Source organism: Entamoeba dispar, genomic scaffold (genome assembly GCF_000209125.1).
Source record: "Entamoeba dispar SAW760 scf_1105229461215 genomic scaffold, whole genome shotgun sequence".
Taxonomy (NCBI): Eukaryota; Evosea; order Mastigamoebida; family Endamoebidae; genus Entamoeba; species Entamoeba dispar.
The window spans coordinates 19,982-41,727 of record NW_001854581.1 but is presented as its reverse complement, the minus strand read 5'-3'; the positions used below and the strand labels follow the sequence as shown (position 1 = coordinate 41,727).

At 25.1% G+C, this 21,746-nt stretch overlaps 12 protein-coding genes across 12 annotated transcripts in view, besides 35 other annotated features; 6 read left to right on the top strand and 6 right to left on the bottom strand.

Moving 5' to 3' along the window:
• Positions 1 to 995, top strand: part of EDI_133420 (uncharacterized protein) — a gene marked incomplete at both ends in the record, with an annotated part of 2,323 nt that extends 1,328 nt beyond the window's left edge. Inside the window, one exon of the mRNA XM_001738289.1 lies at positions 24 to 995. Coding sequence (XP_001738341.1) covers positions 24 to 995 — 972 coding nt within the window. The remainder of the gene's footprint in view (positions 1 to 23) is intronic.
• Positions 996 to 1,005: 10 nt separating this feature from the next.
• Positions 1,006 to 1,070: a sequence feature (AT_rich).
• Positions 1,071 to 1,078: 8 nt separating this feature from the next.
• EDI_133410 (uncharacterized protein) lies at positions 1,079 to 2,572 on the top strand (the record flags this gene model as incomplete). The annotated part of the gene is made up of 1 exon (XM_001738288.1): positions 1,079 to 2,572. One exon carries the CDS (start codon positions 1,079 to 1,081, stop codon positions 2,570 to 2,572), a length of 1,494 nt encoding a protein of 497 aa, XP_001738340.1.
• Positions 2,573 to 2,604: 32 nt separating this feature from the next.
• EDI_133400 (uncharacterized protein) lies at positions 2,605 to 3,909 on the bottom strand (the record flags this gene model as incomplete). The annotated part of the gene is made up of 1 exon (XM_001738287.1): positions 2,605 to 3,909. The coding sequence occupies one exon, from the start codon at positions 3,907 to 3,909 to the stop codon at positions 2,605 to 2,607; it is 1,305 nt and encodes a 434-aa protein (XP_001738339.1).
• Positions 3,910 to 3,923: 14 nt separating this feature from the next.
• Positions 3,924 to 3,945: a sequence feature (AT_rich).
• Positions 3,946 to 4,084: 139 nt separating this feature from the next.
• Positions 4,085 to 4,105: a sequence feature (AT_rich).
• A 21-nt stretch (positions 4,106 to 4,126) lies between these two features.
• Positions 4,127 to 5,047, top strand: EDI_133390 (uncharacterized protein; the record flags this gene model as incomplete). The annotated part of the gene is made up of 1 exon (XM_001738286.1): positions 4,127 to 5,047. One exon carries the CDS (start codon positions 4,127 to 4,129, stop codon positions 5,045 to 5,047), a length of 921 nt encoding a protein of 306 aa, XP_001738338.1.
• A 68-nt stretch (positions 5,048 to 5,115) lies between these two features.
• On the bottom strand, positions 5,116 to 6,375 carry EDI_133380 (spliceosome RNA helicase Bat1, putative; the record flags this gene model as incomplete). Its single annotated transcript, XM_001738285.1, has 1 exon — positions 5,116 to 6,375. One exon carries the CDS (start codon positions 6,373 to 6,375, stop codon positions 5,116 to 5,118), a length of 1,260 nt encoding a protein of 419 aa, XP_001738337.1.
• A 36-nt stretch (positions 6,376 to 6,411) lies between these two features.
• Positions 6,412 to 6,554: a microsatellite.
• A 14-nt stretch (positions 6,555 to 6,568) lies between these two features.
• Positions 6,569 to 6,632: a repeat region.
• A 386-nt stretch (positions 6,633 to 7,018) lies between these two features.
• Positions 7,019 to 7,608: a repeat region.
• A 15-nt stretch (positions 7,609 to 7,623) lies between these two features.
• Positions 7,624 to 7,648: a sequence feature (AT_rich).
• Positions 7,645 to 8,304, bottom strand: EDI_133370 (uncharacterized protein; the record flags this gene model as incomplete). Its single annotated transcript, XM_001738284.1, has 2 exons — positions 7,645 to 8,048; positions 8,103 to 8,304. The coding sequence occupies 2 exons, from the start codon at positions 8,302 to 8,304 to the stop codon at positions 7,645 to 7,647; spliced, it is 606 nt and encodes a 201-aa protein (XP_001738336.1).
• Positions 8,305 to 8,308: 4 nt separating this feature from the next.
• Positions 8,309 to 8,361: a sequence feature (AT_rich).
• A 44-nt stretch (positions 8,362 to 8,405) lies between these two features.
• Positions 8,406 to 8,441: a sequence feature (AT_rich).
• Positions 8,442 to 8,735: 294 nt separating this feature from the next.
• Positions 8,736 to 8,795: a sequence feature (AT_rich).
• Positions 8,796 to 9,063: 268 nt separating this feature from the next.
• Positions 9,064 to 9,095: a sequence feature (AT_rich).
• A 400-nt stretch (positions 9,096 to 9,495) lies between these two features.
• On the top strand, positions 9,496 to 10,103 carry EDI_133360 (uncharacterized protein; the record flags this gene model as incomplete). The annotated part of the gene is made up of 2 exons (XM_001738283.1): positions 9,496 to 9,888; positions 9,939 to 10,103. The coding sequence occupies 2 exons, from the start codon at positions 9,496 to 9,498 to the stop codon at positions 10,101 to 10,103; spliced, it is 558 nt and encodes a 185-aa protein (XP_001738335.1).
• A 36-nt stretch (positions 10,104 to 10,139) lies between these two features.
• Positions 10,140 to 10,207: a sequence feature (AT_rich).
• A 27-nt stretch (positions 10,208 to 10,234) lies between these two features.
• Positions 10,235 to 10,290: a sequence feature (AT_rich).
• Positions 10,291 to 10,565: 275 nt separating this feature from the next.
• Positions 10,566 to 10,689: a microsatellite.
• A 302-nt stretch (positions 10,690 to 10,991) lies between these two features.
• Positions 10,992 to 11,036: a sequence feature (AT_rich).
• Positions 11,037 to 11,058: 22 nt separating this feature from the next.
• EDI_133350 (eukaryotic translation initiation factor 5A-1, putative) lies at positions 11,059 to 11,526 on the bottom strand (the record flags this gene model as incomplete). The annotated part of the gene is made up of 1 exon (XM_001738282.1): positions 11,059 to 11,526. The coding sequence occupies one exon, from the start codon at positions 11,524 to 11,526 to the stop codon at positions 11,059 to 11,061; it is 468 nt and encodes a 155-aa protein (XP_001738334.1).
• Positions 11,527 to 11,597: 71 nt separating this feature from the next.
• Positions 11,598 to 11,649: a sequence feature (AT_rich).
• A 248-nt stretch (positions 11,650 to 11,897) lies between these two features.
• Positions 11,898 to 11,938: a sequence feature (AT_rich).
• A 244-nt stretch (positions 11,939 to 12,182) lies between these two features.
• Positions 12,183 to 12,212: a sequence feature (AT_rich).
• Positions 12,213 to 12,240: 28 nt separating this feature from the next.
• Positions 12,241 to 12,289: a sequence feature (AT_rich).
• Positions 12,290 to 12,435: 146 nt separating this feature from the next.
• Positions 12,436 to 12,969, top strand: EDI_133340 (Ganglioside GM2 activator precursor, putative; the record flags this gene model as incomplete). The annotated part of the gene is made up of 1 exon (XM_001738281.1): positions 12,436 to 12,969. One exon carries the CDS (start codon positions 12,436 to 12,438, stop codon positions 12,967 to 12,969), a length of 534 nt encoding a protein of 177 aa, XP_001738333.1.
• Positions 12,963 to 13,050: a sequence feature (AT_rich).
• Positions 13,051 to 13,194: 144 nt separating this feature from the next.
• Positions 13,195 to 13,216: a sequence feature (AT_rich).
• A 206-nt stretch (positions 13,217 to 13,422) lies between these two features.
• Positions 13,423 to 13,547: a sequence feature (AT_rich).
• Positions 13,548 to 13,557: 10 nt separating this feature from the next.
• Positions 13,558 to 13,623: a microsatellite.
• A 502-nt stretch (positions 13,624 to 14,125) lies between these two features.
• Positions 14,126 to 14,169: a sequence feature (AT_rich).
• Positions 14,170 to 14,297: 128 nt separating this feature from the next.
• Positions 14,298 to 14,406: a sequence feature (AT_rich).
• A 189-nt stretch (positions 14,407 to 14,595) lies between these two features.
• Positions 14,596 to 14,860: a sequence feature (AT_rich).
• A 20-nt stretch (positions 14,861 to 14,880) lies between these two features.
• Positions 14,881 to 14,929: a microsatellite.
• A 168-nt stretch (positions 14,930 to 15,097) lies between these two features.
• Positions 15,098 to 15,146: a sequence feature (AT_rich).
• Positions 15,147 to 15,162: 16 nt separating this feature from the next.
• Positions 15,163 to 15,331: a microsatellite.
• A 93-nt stretch (positions 15,332 to 15,424) lies between these two features.
• On the bottom strand, positions 15,425 to 17,973 carry EDI_133330 (uncharacterized protein; the record flags this gene model as incomplete). The annotated part of the gene is made up of 2 exons (XM_001738280.1): positions 15,425 to 17,753; positions 17,819 to 17,973. 2 exons carry the CDS (start codon positions 17,971 to 17,973, stop codon positions 15,425 to 15,427), a joined length of 2,484 nt encoding a protein of 827 aa, XP_001738332.1.
• Positions 17,518 to 17,558: a sequence feature (AT_rich).
• Positions 17,974 to 18,281: 308 nt separating the features above from the next.
• Positions 18,282 to 18,302: a sequence feature (AT_rich).
• Positions 18,303 to 18,417: 115 nt separating this feature from the next.
• Positions 18,418 to 20,030, top strand: EDI_133320 (uncharacterized protein; the record flags this gene model as incomplete). Its single annotated transcript, XM_001738279.1, has 2 exons — positions 18,418 to 19,218; positions 19,263 to 20,030. 2 exons carry the CDS (start codon positions 18,418 to 18,420, stop codon positions 20,028 to 20,030), a joined length of 1,569 nt encoding a protein of 522 aa, XP_001738331.1.
• Positions 19,234 to 19,257: a sequence feature (AT_rich).
• Positions 19,330 to 19,376: a sequence feature (AT_rich).
• Positions 20,031 to 20,745: 715 nt separating the features above from the next.
• Positions 20,746 to 20,983: a sequence feature (AT_rich).
• A 240-nt stretch (positions 20,984 to 21,223) lies between these two features.
• Positions 21,224 to 21,244: a sequence feature (AT_rich).
• Positions 21,245 to 21,454: 210 nt separating this feature from the next.
• EDI_133210 (uncharacterized protein) overlaps positions 21,455 to 21,746 on the bottom strand; it is a gene marked incomplete at both ends in the record, with an annotated part of 3,846 nt that continues 3,554 nt past the window's right edge. The window contains one exon of the mRNA XM_001733366.1: positions 21,455 to 21,746. This exon is cut by the window's right edge and continues 3,554 nt beyond it. Within this exon, the coding sequence (XP_001733418.1) occupies positions 21,455 to 21,746 (292 nt within the window).

Here is a 21,746-nt window from a genome sequence, read left to right as displayed (position 1 = left end):
AAATCAAAGGACAAATAAGTAAGGATAGTATAGATGAATGTGAAATGGTTGGAGAAAATAGTGGAGTCATTGAAATTGGTGAGAGTCAAAACAGTCAAGAGTCTGAAGTTCATTATGTTCAACCAATACAACTTAAAGAAACTCATGCAACGTTACCACTTTTTAGTGTAAAAGAAAGGGATCAGAAAGGATTTAGAATAGAATGTGGTTCATTAGTAAATTCATTAATAGAAGATACAGAAAAAGTAACAAAATCACCTAAAACACCGAAAAGTATTAGAGAACTAAAAAGAGAGAAAAAAGCACAAATAACTAAACAAATACCAGAAGTTATAGATGTTGATGTTAATGGAAGTGACTCAGGAGATAGTGATGATATTAGTTTAATTAAAAAACAAGTTCAAGTAAATGAAACAGTAAAACAAAAAAATGAACAGTATAAGGAAATAAAAAGAGTTAAAATATATCGGACATTATATAGTTTAGCTAAATTTAAAGATGGAAATTGGTTAATTAGAAGAAATGTTACATTAGGAGAGAAAGATATTGGGATTTATATAAATACTGCTCCCAATAAAATGGAAATTCATGACCTTAGAAAAAGTAATGGAGAAGTAAGTCAAACATGGAATTCAAGAATAATTAAAGACCAAGCACTTGCGTTAATAAATGTATATTCTGTGAGAGATGAAGTGTACTGTGAAAGAGAATTCAAAGAATTCGTTTTTAATTTATTAGAGAGTAGTGGATTTATTGAAATATACACACTGGGTTTGGATAGAAATTTGAATGATAGTTGGGCGTTTGTATCACCATTTGATCGAATAACTGGACACAAATCACATGAAAAAATTCCAATTAATAATCCACATTTATTATGTGTATTTCCTGTACCAATTATATCAGAAAAAGATGAATATTATGTTATTTATCATAATTATATTAAAAGACGGTCAATAAATGATTATTTAGCAATACAAGTACGAATGAGATAAATATGATTTGATTTTTAAGATTAATTTAAGATTTTTTTTTAAGGAAAAAACTTAAAAAAATATAATTAAATTATTGTAATTCTATGATTTGGAAACTCCTTTTCATATTATTTTTTAATTGTTATGGATCATGTGCAGAAGATGTAATGCCTCATTCCCCATGTATTGGTAATGTGTTGGTTGCACCAATTAGTTTAAAAGATCAATTTAGTGGAGATCCAATTCAAATAACACAAGAATGTTATAAAGGTATAGTCGATAATTATGATTCAGTTGTTTTTGGTCACCAAATTCATTCTGAGTGTTATATCGAAGAGTCTTTTATGTTTTTTAGTTTAGATAATACTAACTATTCTCGATGTGGTTCTTGTGTTGAATTATCAGGTCCAGGATTAAAACCAATTACTTGTATGATTACTGGATCATTTAATGTTCAAACTACAAGTAACTCAAATTTACAAACAAAAAGAATGTTAAAAACAACACGAGTTCCATCAACTTCAATGTTTAAAGGGAAATTATCTTTGTTAGTATCAAGAGTAGTTTTCAATGAAATTATTCCAAGTGAAATGACTGATTCATTATATTATTATGAAGTTGCATTGAGAGAAACTGCATGTAATTATAATATTCTTCCACAATTAGTATTGAGAAATAAAACAAATGCTATTATCATTAATGCTGGTTACATAATTCTTGGATTAGGTCGTTCAAATAATTTAAGACTACCAAATCCAGATGGTTCTTTTACAATTTCAAATACAAAAGAACTTCGTGCAACAAATATATATCAAAGCATCATATATTGGGAAAGTATATCAATAGATAATACTGATTACCAAAAACCACAACCTGCATTTTCTAGATTTTCTTCTCCAAACATTACATCACATTGTGTTAGTGTTCCAACACGAAATGTGTTTCAATCATTACCAGACCAAAAAAATACTCAAGTTTTATGGGAAGTTAGTCTCGGAACTACTACAAATGATTTAAATGTGGTTACTTCAATAGGAAATAAAACATTTGAAGATAATGAACAATTAGTATTTCATTTTGACTATCCTGTTCCCATTCAATGGAAAACTATAATACAACATTTTGCTCTTGTTATTAATTCAACTGATACTATTTCTTTCAAAAGTGGTAAGGTATATTTCAAACAAGGATCTATTGATGAGACAAACTGTGATTCGTTTAGATATCTTATTCAAAATAAAACTATTTCTTCTGGTATTTATAAATATTCTTTCAATGTCCATGCATCGTTTGTTACATCTACTTGTAATGGTTTTGCTAATGGACTTGAGTTTATCATTTCTGCTGCAAAAGGAACAATAGTACAATATTGTGAAGTATATTATGAACCTCAAACATCTGAACTTGTCACCCCTTCTTCTTTCTGTTCATATGATTCATTCCAATGTGGAAAATATCAATGTACTTTATCTGAAAAACTATTACAACCTAATAATACCCATCTAATTTTTGAAACACCAAACTGTATTCCATATTGTGGAAAATGTCAGGTTGGATATTCATGTACTGAAGAAGGTATGTGTCAACGAAACAAATAAAAAGAAATAGTCAAATAGTAATTGAATTACTTTTAAAGGTGGATCTGAGTTTTCTGATCACAATTTAATCTGTACAATCCTTGATAATTAGCTAATGTTACATAAGCACGATCAGATATAGTAATAAGAGATGATATCGTTGAGTTCATTACACCATCAGTAATTGGAGAGTCAATAAAGAAATAGTTCTTTGGTTCACAATGAGTTCCTGAAATAGAAAATTGATAAACTATACCAATCATCTCATGACTTTCTGAACCAGCAGCAACTGCTCTTCTAGTATCGCTATGAACCCAAGCAGATGGTGCAACAGCATAAACTTCAGTTGTATCCTTCAATTCAACAACTCTCATATAAGCTCCAAATCGTTGGTAGTTTCCCCATCTTGGTAATGGGTTAATTGTTGCTCGGAAATCAAAAGTGTTACCCTCCATTCTTCTTGAAATATAAACAATTCCTCTATTAGATAAAGGATCAGAATACATTAAATAGGTATTACTAATTTCAATTGCTTTACCTAAAGCTGCTAAATTCTGTGTTGGGGATGGGACAAAAACTATATCACTAAAAGAAAATGGAAATTGTGGATTAGTTGTATCATCATCTATAGACATAATGAAAATATTTTTTGCTAATGTACTAAAATCATCCGCTCTAGTTTTAGGTGACCCAAAAGCAATTGAATTTCCATTTGCATTCATTTCAGAAAGATTTGATTCAACAAAGTTAGTTGTTATATCACTACAAAATGATTTATCGTATTTAATGTAAAGTTTTGATTCACTAAAACTAATGTATCCAAACATTACATCTCCTGTATTTCCTTTTCCGTCATCTGTAACAAATGAAATAACCATCATCAATTTATTACTTTTTGTTGATAATACTGTTATACCACGAGCGTATTGTGAAATTTTAAGTAATGTTTTACTATCAGCAGCATATTTATTAAAATTATCCCAGTTAACAGTTACTTGAAGCATACTGGTAATACCTTTTTCTGTTGGAAAGTATTGAATCTCTGTTTTCTCTTGGATTTTATCGGCAGTAAAAGTATCGCTTGTAACCTTAATTCCAACTGTTCCAAGTCCAGACTCTCCCCACCAAATAAATTTATCAGAATAACACCTAGTTGAGTTTGGATTTTTTAATGACACATACCCATAACAATATTGATCATCTTTTTTGATTTCATAAATAATACCATTATCAGCAGAAAAAACATTTGTTGGAATTTTTCCTTCGGTACCAATTGTTACTTTTTGAACAACACATAAATCCATTGTATTTTTACCAAATGTGACAATAATTAAAAAGAAGAATGTTGACAACATCATGTGAATTTTTCTAGTTTTTATATTTTTTTTTTAAAACCTTTTTTCTTGAAATAAATACCACAAAAATTATTTTTCGTTATTCATTGTTTCTTTTTAATTAAGAAATTCCTTGTCTAAGAACACAATTGACACAAGTTTTTTAAAACGATTTTTAGTAGATGGTTTTGGTATAATGTTAATTATTTTTTTTTTAAAAGAACTAAGAAAAAATAAATGAATGGTTGATAGACATAGTATGTTAATTATTGGAAAATACTTTCAAACAAAAGATGATTATATCAATGTTATGAGTGTTTGTAAGAAGTATTATGGTATTGTTGACCTTTATCACTTTAATCCATTTCCTTTATTAAGTCAAAACGATAGAACAATGTTTACATCACTTGAAACACAACATATTTATTCTTCAAATGATATAATTTATGAAGATGTTTTACGATATGTTATTCATTGTGAAGTTTCATATGACACATTCATTGGTAAAGAACCAAATGTACAGTACCTTCATGTCAAATTCACAAAAAATGATATGAAAAGATATGGATATGAGATTCCAAGAGACCCTGCAATAAAGAGTATAGGTAAAGATTGTTTTAAATCGTCATCAATAAGATTAATGACTATACCTAATAATATTTACCATATTGAAGAACAAGCATTCTTTCGTTGTAAGAGTTTAATATCAATAACACTTTCAACATCAATAAAAATACTTCCTAAACGATGTTTTGCAGAATGTGTTTCATTACAAAGAATTAAAATGAACTATCATTTAGAAAGAATAGAAGATGAATGTTTTTTAAATTGTTTAAGTCTTAATCATATCAAAATACCATCAACATTAAGTTATATAGGTTATCATTCTTTTTGTAATTGTAAGTCATTAAATAGTATGAAATTTACAAATTCAGACTTAATTCTTGGGATATCAAGTTTGGAGGGATGCGATGAATTAACTCAAGTCATTCTTCCAACTTCATTAACAATTTTACCAAAAGGATGTTTTTCACAGTGTCATCTTCTTCAGGAGATAAATGTTAACTCAATTCAAAAATATGGACCAGGATGTTTTTATGGATGTATATCTCTTCCATTTAGACTTATTCTTCCTCCAATTTCATTAAGAAAAGTATTATAAAGAAAATAAACTTTTTAGTTTAATTCTTTTCATTTCAAAAATAAAAACCAGTCAATTGTAGTTTTAAGTTATTTGTAGTAACTTGTGGGAATATCCTTCAATGAACTTGGTAATTCATCCATTTGAACAGCAAATCTTGATTGGACTTCTTTCAAAACTTTATCATCTTCTTCAGTATCAATAAATGAAATAGCAACTCCTTTAGTTCCAAATCTTCCAGCTCTTCCTACTCTGTGTAAAAATTGATCAGAATCATTAGGCATATCAAAGTTAACAACAAGATTTACTTTAGCTACATCAATTCCTCTTCCACATAAATCAGTAGAAACTAAAACTCTACTCTCTCCATCTCTAAATCGTTGATATTCTTTTTCTCTTATTTCTTGATCCATTCTACCATATAAAATACCACATGGATATCCAATTTGTTTTAATTTCTTAACAAGAACACGACATCTCTCACTATTTTCAGCAAAAACAATTGCTTGATTGAAATCAATATAATCGATAATATCCATAAATGTTTTCTTTTTATCATTATCTCCTAATTTTTTAAAGTATAAATGAAGACCATGAAGGAATAATTTTTCTCCATCATCAATAAACACTTCTAATTGATTTTTTAAATACTTTCTACAAATACCTTTATTTGTTTCTGAAATAGTAGCTGAAAACATCATTACTTGTTTTTCTTTTGGTGATGAAATAAATATTTCTCCAATTTCAATTTCACTTGTTGATCCAAGAACCTTATCACATTCGTCAATAACAAATGTATCAAGTTTACTTAAATCTAATGCTTTTTGTCTAACAAGAGATGCAATTCTACCTGGTGTACCAATTACAATAGTTGGTTTATGAGTTTTAATAAATTCAATATCTTTTTTTTCTTCAACACCTCCAACAAATGTACCTGTTGGAATTTCTTTTCCTGTTGCTTCACAAAGTCTTTTTTTCATTCTATCAAATTCTTTTTGTGCTTGTAATGCAAGTTCACGAGTATGACAAATAACTAATGCTGACACATAATCTCCAAGACAAAGTCCTTGATTTAAAATTGAAATGACAAATACAGCTGTTTTACCCATTCCAGATTTAGCTTGACATAAAATGTCTTGTTTTAATAATGCTTTAGGAATAACCTGTGATTGAACTTCAGATGGATGTTCAAATCCACAATCAGTAATAGCCATTAATATTTCTTTTTTAAGATTCATGTTACTGAATGCAACTGTTCCTACATAATTATCTTTATTTGCTGGTTCAATGTCCATTTTAGTTTCAGTAGTTGGAACATAATCTGGAATTTGATTAGTTGGATCAGTCATTAGTAACAATAAATACTGGTTTCTTTAGTTTACAAGTTCTTTTTTCTTTTTTCCTTTTTTTTTATATTATCAATATAACCCTTTTCCTATTTTTATAACCCTTTTTATTTTTCTCTTTTTTATTCTTCTTTCTTTTTATATTTTTGTTATAAATTACTTTTTTTATTGATTCTCTTTTTAACTCAAACTAGTTTTGGAAATGAACTCTTTGAAAAAAGTAGAACATACTGAAGAGACTGAGGTAAAACTTCTCAGTATAAAGAAGACTAGAATGTGTATATGTCTACTAATTGACCTTTTTTGTTTTCGCTTAAGATTATCTAAGAACAAGGAATGAAAAAGATAATCTTATATTGATACTTTCTAGAAACATAACAAATAGACTTTTTTGTTTAAATATGAAGTTCTCTAGTTATATGAATAGAACTGTAGATGTTCTTAATAAAAAAAGAAAAGAATCTATTTTATAAATAACTTAAAAACAATTATTTGCTTTGAAAGAATTATTATGAATTCAGTATTAATAACACCTACAGATATTCTAGTGAAAAAAGCACTTAGTATACTGTAAAATAATTTGGTAGAATAAATTACAAAAAATTAATTAATATCTGCAAAGTTATAAGATAATTTATTTAACAACTAAAAAGTAGTTAATTAAGTATTAATAGAACTTGTGTCTATTGTTCCTTGCTCAGGGGAGACTAATCCCGTCCCTGAGCTTAAAAGTATTTGTTCTTCAACTATCAGCTTATTCTTTGCTTTTAGTTGTTGAACTGTGAGATTTTTCTTTTCTCATTTTTAGTGTGGAATAGAGTATTTTAAACATCCCTTATTTAAATATCCATTATTTAATTTCTTTTTAATTTCGATGGGTTTAAATTTCTTCTTTATTTTCTTATTTTAAGGAGAGTATATAATTACTACTGTATTGCTATGGGCTAATATTCTTTTAGCCTCATCCACTTGACCCTTTTCTTTTGATAATCTTTCTTATATTATCAATTATACTTGTATTCTAACAAGTAATAATAACATCTTTATAAATACCCATTCGTTTATTGTCAATGATATTCTGTCATTGTACATAATAAACACTGCTATTCTTGCAGTACCGGGTAAGATGTTTTTCTAACCAAACGCAACGCCATAACCAGTCCATAACTGGGGGAATCGAAGGATGGAAATATTTTAGGGATCTGTGTGGTGTCTCTGACGTGCTACCTTCGAATCCATTTATTTAACAACTAAATAAAATAAAAAAATAAATTAACAACAATTAGAACGTTTAGTGGAATTCAAAGATGGAGAAGTTATTAAATCAATTGTTTCTGGCTCAAGTAATATTTCTATTGGTTGTGTTACCCTCTTTAAATAACAATTAATTAGAGTATCAAACAACAATGAAATATTTTTATTTGTTTTGGCTGATACCTTCAAATAAATAGAATCTGGATAAGAGGACTTAACCACTTCATCAGTTACTTTCATTTCTAAATCACATTTGTTTCCAACAAGAATAACAAGTTGATAAGCCTCTTCTTGTGATATTTCATTATACCAAAATTGAACTTTTTTGAAAGAACTTTCATTGTTAATATCAAAAACAATAAACGCAGCATCTGCATTTCGATAATAAGATCTAGCAATACTTTGGAATCGTTCTTGACCAGCTAATCAATGAAAACTAATTATTCGTGTTATAAACTTTGTTTAAATAAACAAACCAGTGTCCCATATTTGAAGTCTTATTAATTCATTATCTTTTGTAATTTCTTTAAACTTAAAATCAACTCCAACTGATGATAAATAAATATCTTCAAATGTGTTATCAATATACCGTTGAGTAATTGATGTTTTACCAACACTTGATTCACCTAACAACAAAACTTTAATATTCCTGTGTTTTTGTTTTTCATCAGCAGCCATCGTGATATTTTTATTATTTATAGTTTTTTCTCTATTTCTTTTTTTTAATTTTTTATTCTGATAATATTTTGGTTAAAACGTCATTGTATTTTCATACAGTCTTATTTATATTTTATTTTTTTTTGTAATATAAAATAGAAATTGCTCATTATAAAGTTGATTTATTAAAAAATAATTGGATTGAAATAAAACAAATAATAAAAATAGAACTCTTTTTTTAAGAATAGATAAATTCTTAAACCTTCTCCTCATATTCTTAAAGTTCTTCGTAAGTCTCTTATTTCTAGCTTTTTAATGATTATGTTTTTACTACTATAGCTTTTTATTGTATTTAACCTTTTTGATTTATCAAAATTAAACTAAATGATATTGTCTGATGAAAATAATTCACCAAAATTAATTTTTCAGAAAAAACATAGAGTACAATATCGTTTTTTATTCTTTATATTTTAAATATAGTAATCATATATCTAATTATTTTACTTTTTTTTCTACTTTTAAATAGAATAATTCTGTTCGGATTTGGTTTTGAATATAACAAACATTTATTATTTAAAATAGAAGAAGGAATATTAACACTTTACTTTTTATCTCTCAATCTTTTAGATAAAATTATAATAAGCACTACTTTTCTTATGTCCATAAAGAAAAAGTAATAAAGTATAACAGATGACTCAGTTGAAATCATAGTGTTAAGTTATAAAAAGTTATGGATATTAGAAAATTAATAACAATTTGATTCAAAATATCTTGTAAATCATAAAATAAAAATAAAACTATTTATATTAATTCACTAGAAATGATATTTACTACCTTTTTTGGTTCAAAATTTCTCATAATTCCCAATTACATTTGAACAAGAGATAAAACATTTAAAAGTTTATAAGGATAATTTCAATTGATTCTTTCTTCTTAAAAAATAATTGTTTTTATGTTTGTTGGACCTTCTTTCATTAAACCAAAATACATAAAAAAAATTAAATCAGAATCAATAACCGTTTTCTTTGTAAGAGTTTGAGAGAAAAACAAATTAAATTTATATAAGTCTGACGCTTTAACCAAAAAAACATATAAAGGTCAAATAAAATTAACCAAAAAATAATTTTGAGTTGTATTGATTTGAAAAAAATGAATAAGAAGTTGAAATAGGGTTTACTAAATACTAAAAAATTTTTAAAAGAAACCAAACATATGACGTTCATTGATCTTGATGCTTCAGAAGAAAATCATTATCATTTATCATATATCCCAAGTACTAAGTCACAACTAGAACAAGAATTTGGTAATAAGAAAGATATGGTCAGTGTGTACATTTCACGAGATAAAGAAAAAACACAAATTCAAATATCCAAAAATGCAACAATATTAGAGTTGAAAGAAAAGTATTTAAAAGGTGCAGCCCAAGCACTGACACTTAAATTTATGGGAATGTTATTGAATAATGACAAAACATTACCAGATTATACTATTGGAGACCAGGATTGTCTTGACGCTACTCTTGATAGGTCTTCAATTGACTCTTCACAATACGTCAAACTGAAATTAAGATTTGAAAATGAAATGCATTCATTTAAAATTAGTCCTGTTTGTTTTATTAAATATTCAAAAAAATGTGAAATACTTATCGTTTTTAGATTGATAAATTAGAAAAATTATTTGAAAAATATGCTAATAAAATTAATAAACCACTGAACCATCTTAAATTTATCTTTGATGGATACAGTCTTTCACCGAATGACTCTTGTCAAAGCCTGGAATTAGAAAATAACTTTATTATTGATGTCCAAGAAATTCATTAAATGTTATTGATTGTTTCTTTTATCAATTTTTACTTGATTTATAATTTTATTTTTAAAAATTATATTAATTTCTTAAAATATTTAAAATTTTAAAAATTATTATTCAGTTCTTTTTTTCTAATTTGTTGTTCTTTTAAATTAAAATGAAATAAAAAAATCTTTTAACTTTTCAAAAAAATGATAAATTGTGTTTAGTTATTATAACCACCAAAAAAACAATACCAAAACATTGAAATTTTTTAGTAAAACAAGTTAAGTATTTACAACACTATATTTATTGTAATTTTTTGTTATAACCTTATACCTTTATTTTTTTAATTCTTCACAGAGAAGAAGACAATATTAATTCTAACGAATAATTTTTTAATTAAAAAGAGAAGAATAATTAATAAAATCTCCTTAGAAAATTATTGGAATTATGGTTTTAATTTCAATAAAAAGATTTAGTTTTTTATGATTTGAAAATTTCATTATAAAAAGTGAAATTAATAAAATAATTAACAATTTAATTAATTAAATTAAAAATTAACTCAAATTTAAATTTATTGAATAAGAATTAATCTTGAAAAGATTTAATTACTTTAAAGTTTTAAGCATTTTTAAATAATGTTTTCTTAACATTCGTTGCATCATTTTTTTCATCATCCTTTTCATCATTTTTTTCATTGGTTTCTTCATTTGTTTTTTACAGGTTTTCTTACAAATCTTTTGAACTGTTTCTTTTTTCATAAGAAAAGTTATATTTTAAAGTTCTTTTCTTTTAATTATTTTTGTTGAAAAGAACAATTTGTTAACACACTGAAATGAGATGTTTGAATAAACCATTTAAAAGTATTCTACTAAAGAAATTAAAAAAAATCAAATGAATTGAAATCAATAGTAAAGAACTTAATTTATTTAATAAAAAATATAAACTAAAATAAAACTAATATTCAAAAAAGCAGAGTTAGTATAATTAATCTTTAGCTTCTTTATAGTCGATAATGGCTTCAATACCCATAGCAGTTTGAATAGCAATAATGAGTTCTTTTCCATCATCATAATCAGCTTGAATCTTTTGTCCCATTTCACCTTCTGGGAGTTTAAGATCGTCTCTAGTTTCACCACTCTCAAGAAGAAGTGATGCATATCCATCATTAATGCCAACAAGGGAATATTCAGTTCTCTTTACTTCTGGGACTTCAACGTTATGAGTTGATGGGCAAGAGTCATCAAGTCTCTTTCCAGTGAAAATATCATAACCAGCATAGGTAACTTTAGCGTGTCCGTGCTTTCCAGTCTTAGAGGTTGACATTTCAAAAACCTTGCATGGTCTTCCTTTAATAACAACATAACCACCTTTTCTTAAAGCAGAGCATTGGCATGGATATACTCCAGAGTGTTCAGCATTACCTTTTTCAAATTCATTATCACTGCTTGACATTTAATAAAGTGGCAACTTCAAAGATCAGTTCTGCCCATTTATTCAGTCAGGGTATTTCTTCTATTCTAAACTTATTAATTTTTTTATTATTTCTTTTTAATATCTTTTATATTTAGATAATTTCTCCTTTTATTTAAACTTCTTTTTTTTAAATCCACGTAAGAAATACATGAATAATCATTTTTTTTAATTCTATTATTCTTTACTTTTTCCTTCAATTTTGTGTTCAAATTATAAAATATTTATTTCTCAGAAATCATTTTATTTATCCCATTTTAACTTGTTTATAATAATAACTTTAATCTTAATGATATTTTCTCTTTTGTAAGATTCAATCATTTACATTCTCTTGTTTTTCTTTACTTTGTAAGAAAAAAAATAGAAAAAAAATCATAAAATAAAAATTATATTTGATAGTCTCAATGAATGTGAAACATGTGGTATTTATTGTTTTATTATTAATTGGTTTGATTACTTCACTGATCGTATCAATAAACTTTGGTATCTTAATTGGTGTTTGTGCCTTCTTTTCTTTTGGAATTAGTTTTGGTATTCTTTATCCATTTTGTTCAACTGTTCTATATAACATTTTAAATCCACGAGAACAAAAACGAAAACCACAATCTCTTCCAAACGATTTTTCAAACGAGCTACCCTTATAATTTGATTTTTTTTATAAAAAAAATGAGAAACTTATGGAAACTATCATTTTACTAAAATATTTAATATTTTTAAAATGAAAAAAACTAAAAATAAAAAAAAACGTTTCTTTTATTAGATAATTTTAGAAAAAAGTCATATTTATTAGAAAAAAGAAAAAAAAAGTTATGAAATAAGATAGGCAATTGCCTGGTTTAATTTGAAATATAATATAAAAAGATCAAAAAAAAATCTAATTGGTAAGTAATTATGTTTGCATTGATTCTTGGTCTTGCTGTTCTTGCTTCAGCTAAAACGTATCCTTTCACTCTTACTTCTTGTTCAAAGAATCCTACATTTATAATTCATCAAATGACTATCCAACCAGATAACCCTATTAATATTCAAGGTGGATTTACTCTTAGTTTTGATGCTGAAGTAACTAAAGAGATTACTGAAGCTAGTGTTGCTTTAACCTTCCAAAAGGAGGTTCTTTTCTGGGTTACTATTCCATGCACAAAGAATGTTGGGTCTTGTACTTATAATAGTATTTGTGACTTATTTGCTAATGTTACTAATGAATGTTTGAATGCTACTAGAAGCCATGGATTTGATAAAGTCCCATGCTCATGCCCAATTCCAGTAAGTAGATACACTGCTTCTATTCCAATTCCACCATTGGATATTCCTGATGGAATTGAATGGTTAGCCTCAGGAAATTATAAAATTAAGATGGTTGCTACTGATCCTACTGGAGCTGAAATCTCATGTTATGATGCAAAATTCTCATTATCAACAAAATAAATTTAAATAATTTATTTTTATTTAGTGTTATTATTCATTTTTTTTTATGAAAATAAAATTTTAGTAATTTGATATTTAAATGATGCAATTATTAGTAAAAGGATAACGAATCGTATAAATATTTTTGATAACTCATCAACTGTTATATAATTAGATAGAATATCTCGAATCTTCTTGTTTGTTTTGTTATAGTATAAATTTATGGATAATTATTAGTATACATAGAAAATAATATATTAAAATAATTGAGTTATGAATAAGTTAGAAACTAGGAGACGTGATAAACTTTTTGTAATTAAGAAAAAGAGAATGAAAATTTATTTTAAATTCAGGTTATATAATTATAATCTTTCTTTTCTTTTAATTACAAAGTTCAGTTGCTTGTCAGGAATGATAAAGTTACAGTACTAGAATTAGGATGTAATAGGGAAATAGTGTAGTTAGTGAGTATAGTAAATAAAAGTATTAATGATATAATAATTATATAAATTTGTTTTTAGTAAATGAAGTAAAATATAGTTTTCATTCTTTTCTTTATTATTATTTTACTGTCTTTTTTTCAATTTAAAAAATAAAAAGAAATGATTATATTCATTTATTCTTTCTTTATTTCTTATTCATTTATTCTTTTTATATTGATTTGTATATTTATTTGAAGATATGTATTATAAATTATTTATTGGTCATTTACAATTTCATTTATTCTATTTTATGAATATAAGTAAAACAGTTCGTATTTCAGGTTGTTTTAATTTATGAAAATATGAAATTTAATACTTCTTTTATTTTTCCTATTTAGTCTTGTTGCATATTTTAATTTAATAATTACTCTCATATCTTTCTGATTATACACTCTGACAATACCATATTGTTTAATTGATGATTTAATTAACGTAGGAATAATATTTAAATCCATTACTTTTACATATTTTTCATATGAGTAATTATTAATTCTCTTTATTTTCTTTTTGTTCATTATTCATTGAAACGAGATATAACAAATGATTTTGACAGTTACATCAATTAAATCATACATCATCATTTCAATGGCATTTAATTGAATTTGATCTATTTCATAATTAGAATGATTTACATTTTGAAGTAATTGATGAGATTATAATTCATTAATCAAATTGATATTATTCATTCTGGTATGATTTTTTAATTGATTAAATAATATTAAATCAAGTTATTAAATAAGATGATATCTGTATGATATAATAATAGATAATGGTATTATGATAATAAATACAATAAATGATGAAATATCAAAGTTATTTAAAGTTATCATTGTTGTTTGATTATATCATAACCACAATTAACTCATCTATTATAATATATTGAATAATTTTATTTAACATTAATTTACAAAATATATTCATTATTATGAATATTGCTCATTTAGAAATATAATATATAGATAAATTATATTTTTTTGAGATAAATGAATCATCAAATGTATTAAAATGTATTACATTATATTATGATAAATAAAAGTACAATAAACACAAATACAAATTATCATACTTTTGATGATAATGATTGTTTTATAGATTCTATTCATTCAGATAAATATATTTTTATTGAATTCTTATCACTATACTTATTGAAACATATTTCATCATCATTAAATAATAATTTTATACTAAAAGTCATTATAAAATGATAACAAAACAATATAAATAATTAATAATCTCATTTATATTTAATATTCAATGTATATAATCTGATTTTTTTTTAATAATACAATATGTAAAATAAGAATGAAATTAAATGATAATCAAATCATTTATTAATGATGTTAATATATTATTTCATATTTAATAATTCATTTTTTTATTAATCAAATAATAATTGATAATTTAGAAATAACATATTCATTTATTAAATTCATTAATCTAAATCAATTTCTTTATTTATTTTTCATTTATAATGTTTTATCTTATCTTATTCTCTTTTAACAATATTCAATATAGTTCAATATGCTATATCAAATATTAATGATAATCAAATCAATATTTAATTCATTTATATAATGATCATTCATCATTTTGAATGAACATATTATTTAATTATTCATTACAATATCCAAATAACTTATTAATGAATAAATAAATGAAGGTATTTCATTTAAATTAGATACAATATAATTAAATAGTAAATTCAATATTAATTTAGTGACCAAAAACATAGAAATGAGAAAGAGTAAAATTAAGTAATGGTGAGTTTAATGAAAATGAAATAAAATTCATTATCATTCAAAATAACAAAATAAATAAATATGAAAAAGATAATATTCTATTAATAGAAATAAAAAATAAGATAAAAATTATAAATTATAGTATAAATTATAATAAAATAATTATAGTTTCTTTCAAACAATATCCAACTTCCATTCTACATTTTACTTCAGATACTGTACTTGTTTGTTTTGTTATTTAAAAAGCATTGAATTTCAATTATACATTTCATCAAATACATATAGTTTTCCACTCTTGCTACCAACTGCAAGTACATGGTTGCTCATTGTTACTGAACTAATATCAACAGAATCTCCACAACTAAGAGATCTTCTTAAAACTCCTTTATAATCAAGAATTTGAACTAATCCTCCATCAACCCCACACACAATAGAATTATCTCTAACATCAAGGGCACATGTGTTGTTTGATGAACTAGCAAAGTAATGATCTAGTTTTCTTGAATCCCATAAACAAATAATTTTTTCATTCCCAACAGTAGCAAACTGAGAGTCATTTAACGTTTCTAATAAAGTAATTCCTGATTTGTGTGGTCTATATTTTGTTACCATGGGAGATGATGATCTAATATCCCATAAATGAACTGTTCTATCTGCTGATCCACTAATAAAACACCAATCATTTAATGGTCTGGATACACTTATCTTTCTTACGTGTCCATCATATGTAAATTCGATATTTCTTTTAAAGTCTTCATAAGTTACTATTTGAACTCTTTCATTCCAAGTTAAAAATCGTGTTCTTTTTAATGGATAGAACCCTTCCATTTTTCCATCTGGAACATCAAACACAAGACTACTTTTTGGATTTGTTTGATGAATATATTTAACTGTTCCACACTTATATGCAACCACAATATAATCATCTACAAACTTTGTAGTAACTAAACTTGAATTTGGACCAATGAATACTTGTGCATTTTCTTTTGAATTATATTTCCAAAGTCTAACTTTTCTATCAGAAGACCCGGTGACTATAGCTTTACTACAACTATGAATATCTACACTTCTAATTATATTTGTATGTCCTTCATAAATTTTTGGTTGAATATTATTTGTGTTATTAGTTTTATTGATAAATTCATTATCCTGTGTATTTGTATTAATAGCGTTATGCCTTTCATAATCTAATCTACAAGAATTACATGCATTTTTATTTGTTTCTGTTATTATCTTTTCTTCAATTTCTGTAGAATTTGAAACATCTTGCACAGATATTTCTTTTCTTTCTTCACTTGAAGATATGTCATTTCCAAATTTAATCATTGTTCCAATTAATTGCATTAAATGTTTATTACAAAATTTAAGAGAATTAACACTTTTTTCATCTAAATATTCACATATTTTTTTTAATGCAGTAATTGGTAATTGAGGAAAGAATGAATGTTCGTCTGGTCCATATTTTTCTAATTCAACCTTTAATGATGATGATTTTTTTTCTTCATTTTCTGAAGAAGTTCCACTTTCAGTTGTTTCATAAGAAAGTTCTTTCATATTTTCTAAGAATTCAATAAACACTTTGAGGGATGATTGGGTATCTTCCATAGTTTCTTCTTTTACAGTAATATCAAAGTTATATTGAATTTTAATAGTATTATTTTCATCTCTTGAATAAAATACATAGGCGTTTTGAAAGAAAAATACTCTTTTATGATCAGATAATTGTGAATGAGCAAATCGACACATTGGTGAATGAATTGAATGAAAGTGAATTAAAGAACATATCGATCCATAAATCCATAATGAGATTTTAAGATGATCAGAAGAAATATTATTATGAGGCTCTTTATGAACTATTGTTGAGCCATCTCCAAGTGATTTGATAAAATGACATCTATTACCAAAAACCATTGAAACCAATGACTCTCTTGTAAACTTTTTTTTACTAATAATTTCAAATGATCCATGAAGAATATATGATGTCTCTGATTTGTTTCTTGACAACAATGAAATACGTGTATTTTCTTTATCCAAGACAAGAGTTCCATTCAATGGTCTTCCAGGAAGAACAAGTTCATAACCATTTCTTTCTACTGCAATTGACTCAGGAACATCAGATATATTTGATGGAAGATCAACTAAAGTTTTGAAAAAACGTGTTAAAAACATCATTTGTCTTTGTAAGGCAATACCTACATTTGTTTCATGAAGCCAAGGAATAACAACACAATTAAGTAAATACGTAACACGAAATTGAGAATTTGTAAGTTTTTCAAATACAATACACCAAATTAAATGACCACCATCTCTAAAAGGCATAATTGAAGAACGAGGATCATAAATACTACATAATAAATAAATATTTTTATTTTCTATTTCAATATTAATTGCTCTATAGCAAATTGCCATTTTATTGAAACCAAATAAATTTACTTCATTTTCAAATATTGGAGAATCAGAAAAATCTAACTGATTATATTTGATAGTAAAAGGATTATATGATTGAAATAACAACTTTTTAGTAAAGTCTTCTGGGCATTTCAATTCTAATAATAAGACTGCTTGGCTTCTTAGAAAAAATGCACTAAAATTGGTTAGTACAAAATCAATTAAAATAAAATTCTTACTCTTTAATGACAAAACACAAACTCATTTTCTGGTGAACTATACGCTTGTTGTACTATTGATGGACTCCGTCCATCAACTTTTGTACTCCAACTTTTTATCCAGAATCTGTCTTCTTGAGAAAGTTCAGTAAGTTTAATCATTCTTTGAAGAATGATATCAGTATCTACGTTGTTCATGAGAAGATGGTTTAAGAAAAAAAAGTTTCTTTTCTTCTTTTTTTTTTTAATGAAAAAGAGTTAAACATTTAAAAAGGCATTGAGATCTTTTATAACCTTATTTTCGAATAAATATGAAAATTTTGATATTTATAGTTTTATTGAAAAATGATTGAAAATAATTATCTCTTAAAATGATTTCCATCTTGACTTTTTTTTTGTTATTTTATTCGTTTTTATCTCTTATTATTAATCATTTTATATTTCATTATGTAAAAGTTTGGTTTAACCTTTTCCTTTTTCAGATTTTTAAACGTTAATAACAGAACAAAATTTTTTAATTATTTTATGCAACAACTCATTGTAGAAATTGGTTCCACGTTGAAAGAGTATGGATTAAATGATTTAATGAAAGAAAATATTATTAATAGCATACTTAAATTACCTACCTTTCAACGATTGTTGATGACATACTCTCTATGTGGGAACACAGTTAGTCAATTTGATAATTCAAACCAATCCCCAAGACTTACTATTGGTATGAGAGGATTAAGCCCTCGAAGACGAGGAAATAGTTCAGGGGAATATGAAAAATTAAAAAATGAAAATATCATATTAAGACAAAAGATAGAGCAGTTAGTTAATGCAGAGAAAAAAGTTTTATTTATATCTGCTGAAGATAGTATTATTGGAACTAAGAAAAAAGTAGAAGAAAATGGAAAAGAAGAGTTTATTGAAATTAAGAGTGGAATAAAAGACTTTGAAACAATCACTTATAATAATCAGAACTATATTATTCGAATAGAACAAAAAGAAGATGTTTGGGTTGATGGTAAAACTCTTTTCTATTCCACTATAGGAAAAAATACGATTGTCTTACCTAATGATGATATTATTGATGTTTTACAATTGATGAATAACCAAAATCATTTTATTAAAAGAGTTCAAAGGAGTGATATTAAAAATATAAAACAATATGAAAATGAAAACCAAGATTATTATATTAATACATTCACTGTGGTTTTGATCAATGGAAACAAAAATAATTTAATTGACTGGCTCCAAAAAAAAGTTGATACAATTTGCAATACATCAAAACAAATAGAAGATGATTTTAATCAATTAAAAATTCAATTAAAACAAGTTATTCAAAGATCTAATGAAATTCAAAAGGAAAATGAAACTATTAAACAAACTCCTCAATACGTTAAAGATCTAGAGAGATTAACCCAACTTAAAAAATTAAATATTGATACAACATTTGAAGTTTGTTTGTTATTGAATATTATTAAATAAAAATAATATCATAGCCAATGAATTTCAATATCACTGCTTTGGAACAAAAAAGAATATTTATTGAAGATGTTTCTTGTGTTCATTATTTATTTGAAAAATATTTATTTATTAAGTATAAAACAAATAATCCGGAAGCTGTTATTTGTTTAATTAATGATGGAGGTAATGAACCTGCTATCGTACATAAAATTAAAAAAGGAGTTGATTATCCATTAACTATTGAAGATAAACAAAAGGCATTAATGTTTGGAAGAGGGAATGGTTTAAAAGCAAACGAAAATGATGAACTTCTTCTTCTTGACCCTAAAGAAACAACAAAAATTAAATGTATTACTTCTCCTTCTATTTTTGATAGAATTCATATAAAAGAAGGTGTTTATATAACTAGTGTTGATATTACTTCTTATGACAAAACAAAACCATTAGTTTTAGAGTATTTCTCAGTCACTACAACAATTCAATTAAAGAAAGAACATTCATTACAGTTATATAAAATGCAATTACCACAATCTTTAAATAAATCTGGGTTAATTATGTGTATAGAACAAGTAAAAGATACTGATATAGATAAATTTATTATCAAAACAAAAGATTCATTCGTTAAACCTCACACAAAACCAAAAAATAATGTTTTTTTCATTGAATCTTCTTCATGGATTTTAAAAACTAAATTTGCTGATATACCAGTTTTATTAATGATTCCATGGAAAGATGATCCTCTTTATAAAGTTTATTATTTTGTTTCAGAAGGTATTTCTCATCAAGTAGAAATTCACATATAACTCAATTAATGATTTTCTTTTCTAATTCTTCGTTTTCTTTTTGAATCTCTTTTAGTCGTTGTTCAACTAATTCTAATCCTCTTTCTGTTTCTTTAAATCGTCTTATTGAATCCATGACATGATATTCATATGCAGACATTAAAATATCAACATATTCATCTAATTCATAATCTTCTTCTTTAAAATTAACACTAGTGACTAAATCAAAATCTTGATGTCCATTTATTTCAATATCATATTCTTGTTCTTCTACCATTTATTATGAACTGAAAAAGTTTTTTACAACCCTAAATCTGTTTTTCTTCATTCATCATGTCTAATCAAGAATTCAATGATAATTTTACTTATTTAAATGAAGACCAAATTCAAAAAGGAAAGGAGATGGTAGGTTTGATAAATTCTTCTGGTTTTAATGATGAAGAATACACCGACGAACAATTAAAAGATATTTATAAAAGTGCCCTTCAATACTCTGTCTTCTTTTCTGAGAAAAAATTTAAAGCACTTAACGATAAATTCAATTCTCTTAGAACTCAATTAGAAAAAGAAGAAGAACGAAATAGTCAATTAAAGAGTCTACTTCAACAACAACAATAATTTAGGTGTATTGTTTGTCTTCATCTACATTCTAATATGTTAAGATACAATTATACAATTAAAGAAATAAACAACGGTACCTAATAAGTTGTTATTCATGGTTTAATCATTCTCTAAGAAATATAGAAATTTTATTAATAACATAATACTAATGAATAATTATAGAATATTAAAAATTCAAAGAATAATTTAAATTAAGACATATTTAAATTCATCTAATTATTATAACACTTCTATAATTGAAATAATTAATAGGAATATAATAATTTTTAACATTTATCTCAATATCTAATTATTATTCTTTGAGTCAATATAATAATTTTTTAGTTTAATCCATAAAAAATATTTAATAATATCTTCCCAATAATTAAAACTTGATTAAAAATGACAACTATCTTCCTTTTGTTTTTTTGTTAAACTCTTTTTACTCAAAAAGAATGACTCAAACTATGTTTACATTTTCTTATTTTATTCAAATCTGTAATGCGTTAATTGCCGTATTTAGGAATTAATAAACAGACTTATTATCTGTTATTAAAGAAAGTTTTTAAGAGCCATAATTTCTATGCAAGTAATGGAAATTTGCAATTAAAACGAATAATTAATTAATTTATTAAGAAATGTTCTAACAATGAGAAAGTATTATGAACTAAATGAAATAACTGATGTATAATTTAATTTTGTAACACTTATATTTTTCATAGAGACATAATAATTAAAAGAAGTAAATGAAAGAAGTGACAATGAACATAAAAAATAGTAAAAATAAAGGTTATGAAATGTTTTGAGTTAGAATAATTCAGACACAATAGTAAATGAGTAGAGTCTTAGTTTGAAGGGAAAAGTGCATGGATACATTGGTAGATTACTTCCAATGGAAAATGGTCAACTAAAACAGATGTTACAATTGAGAAGGTTTGACGAAGGATTTGTGATTTATAGAATGAATAAAGAGAATGTACTAATTTATTTAATGGTAAAGCAGGAAAATTAGAATGAGGGAATGAAAGATTGATATTTGAAAGAAGAGAATAATCAGTCATAGAAAAATGGATATTAAATTTATCAATAAATACTGGAAATAATTGAATTTGTGAATGTTCGTCTTTTTCATTTGGA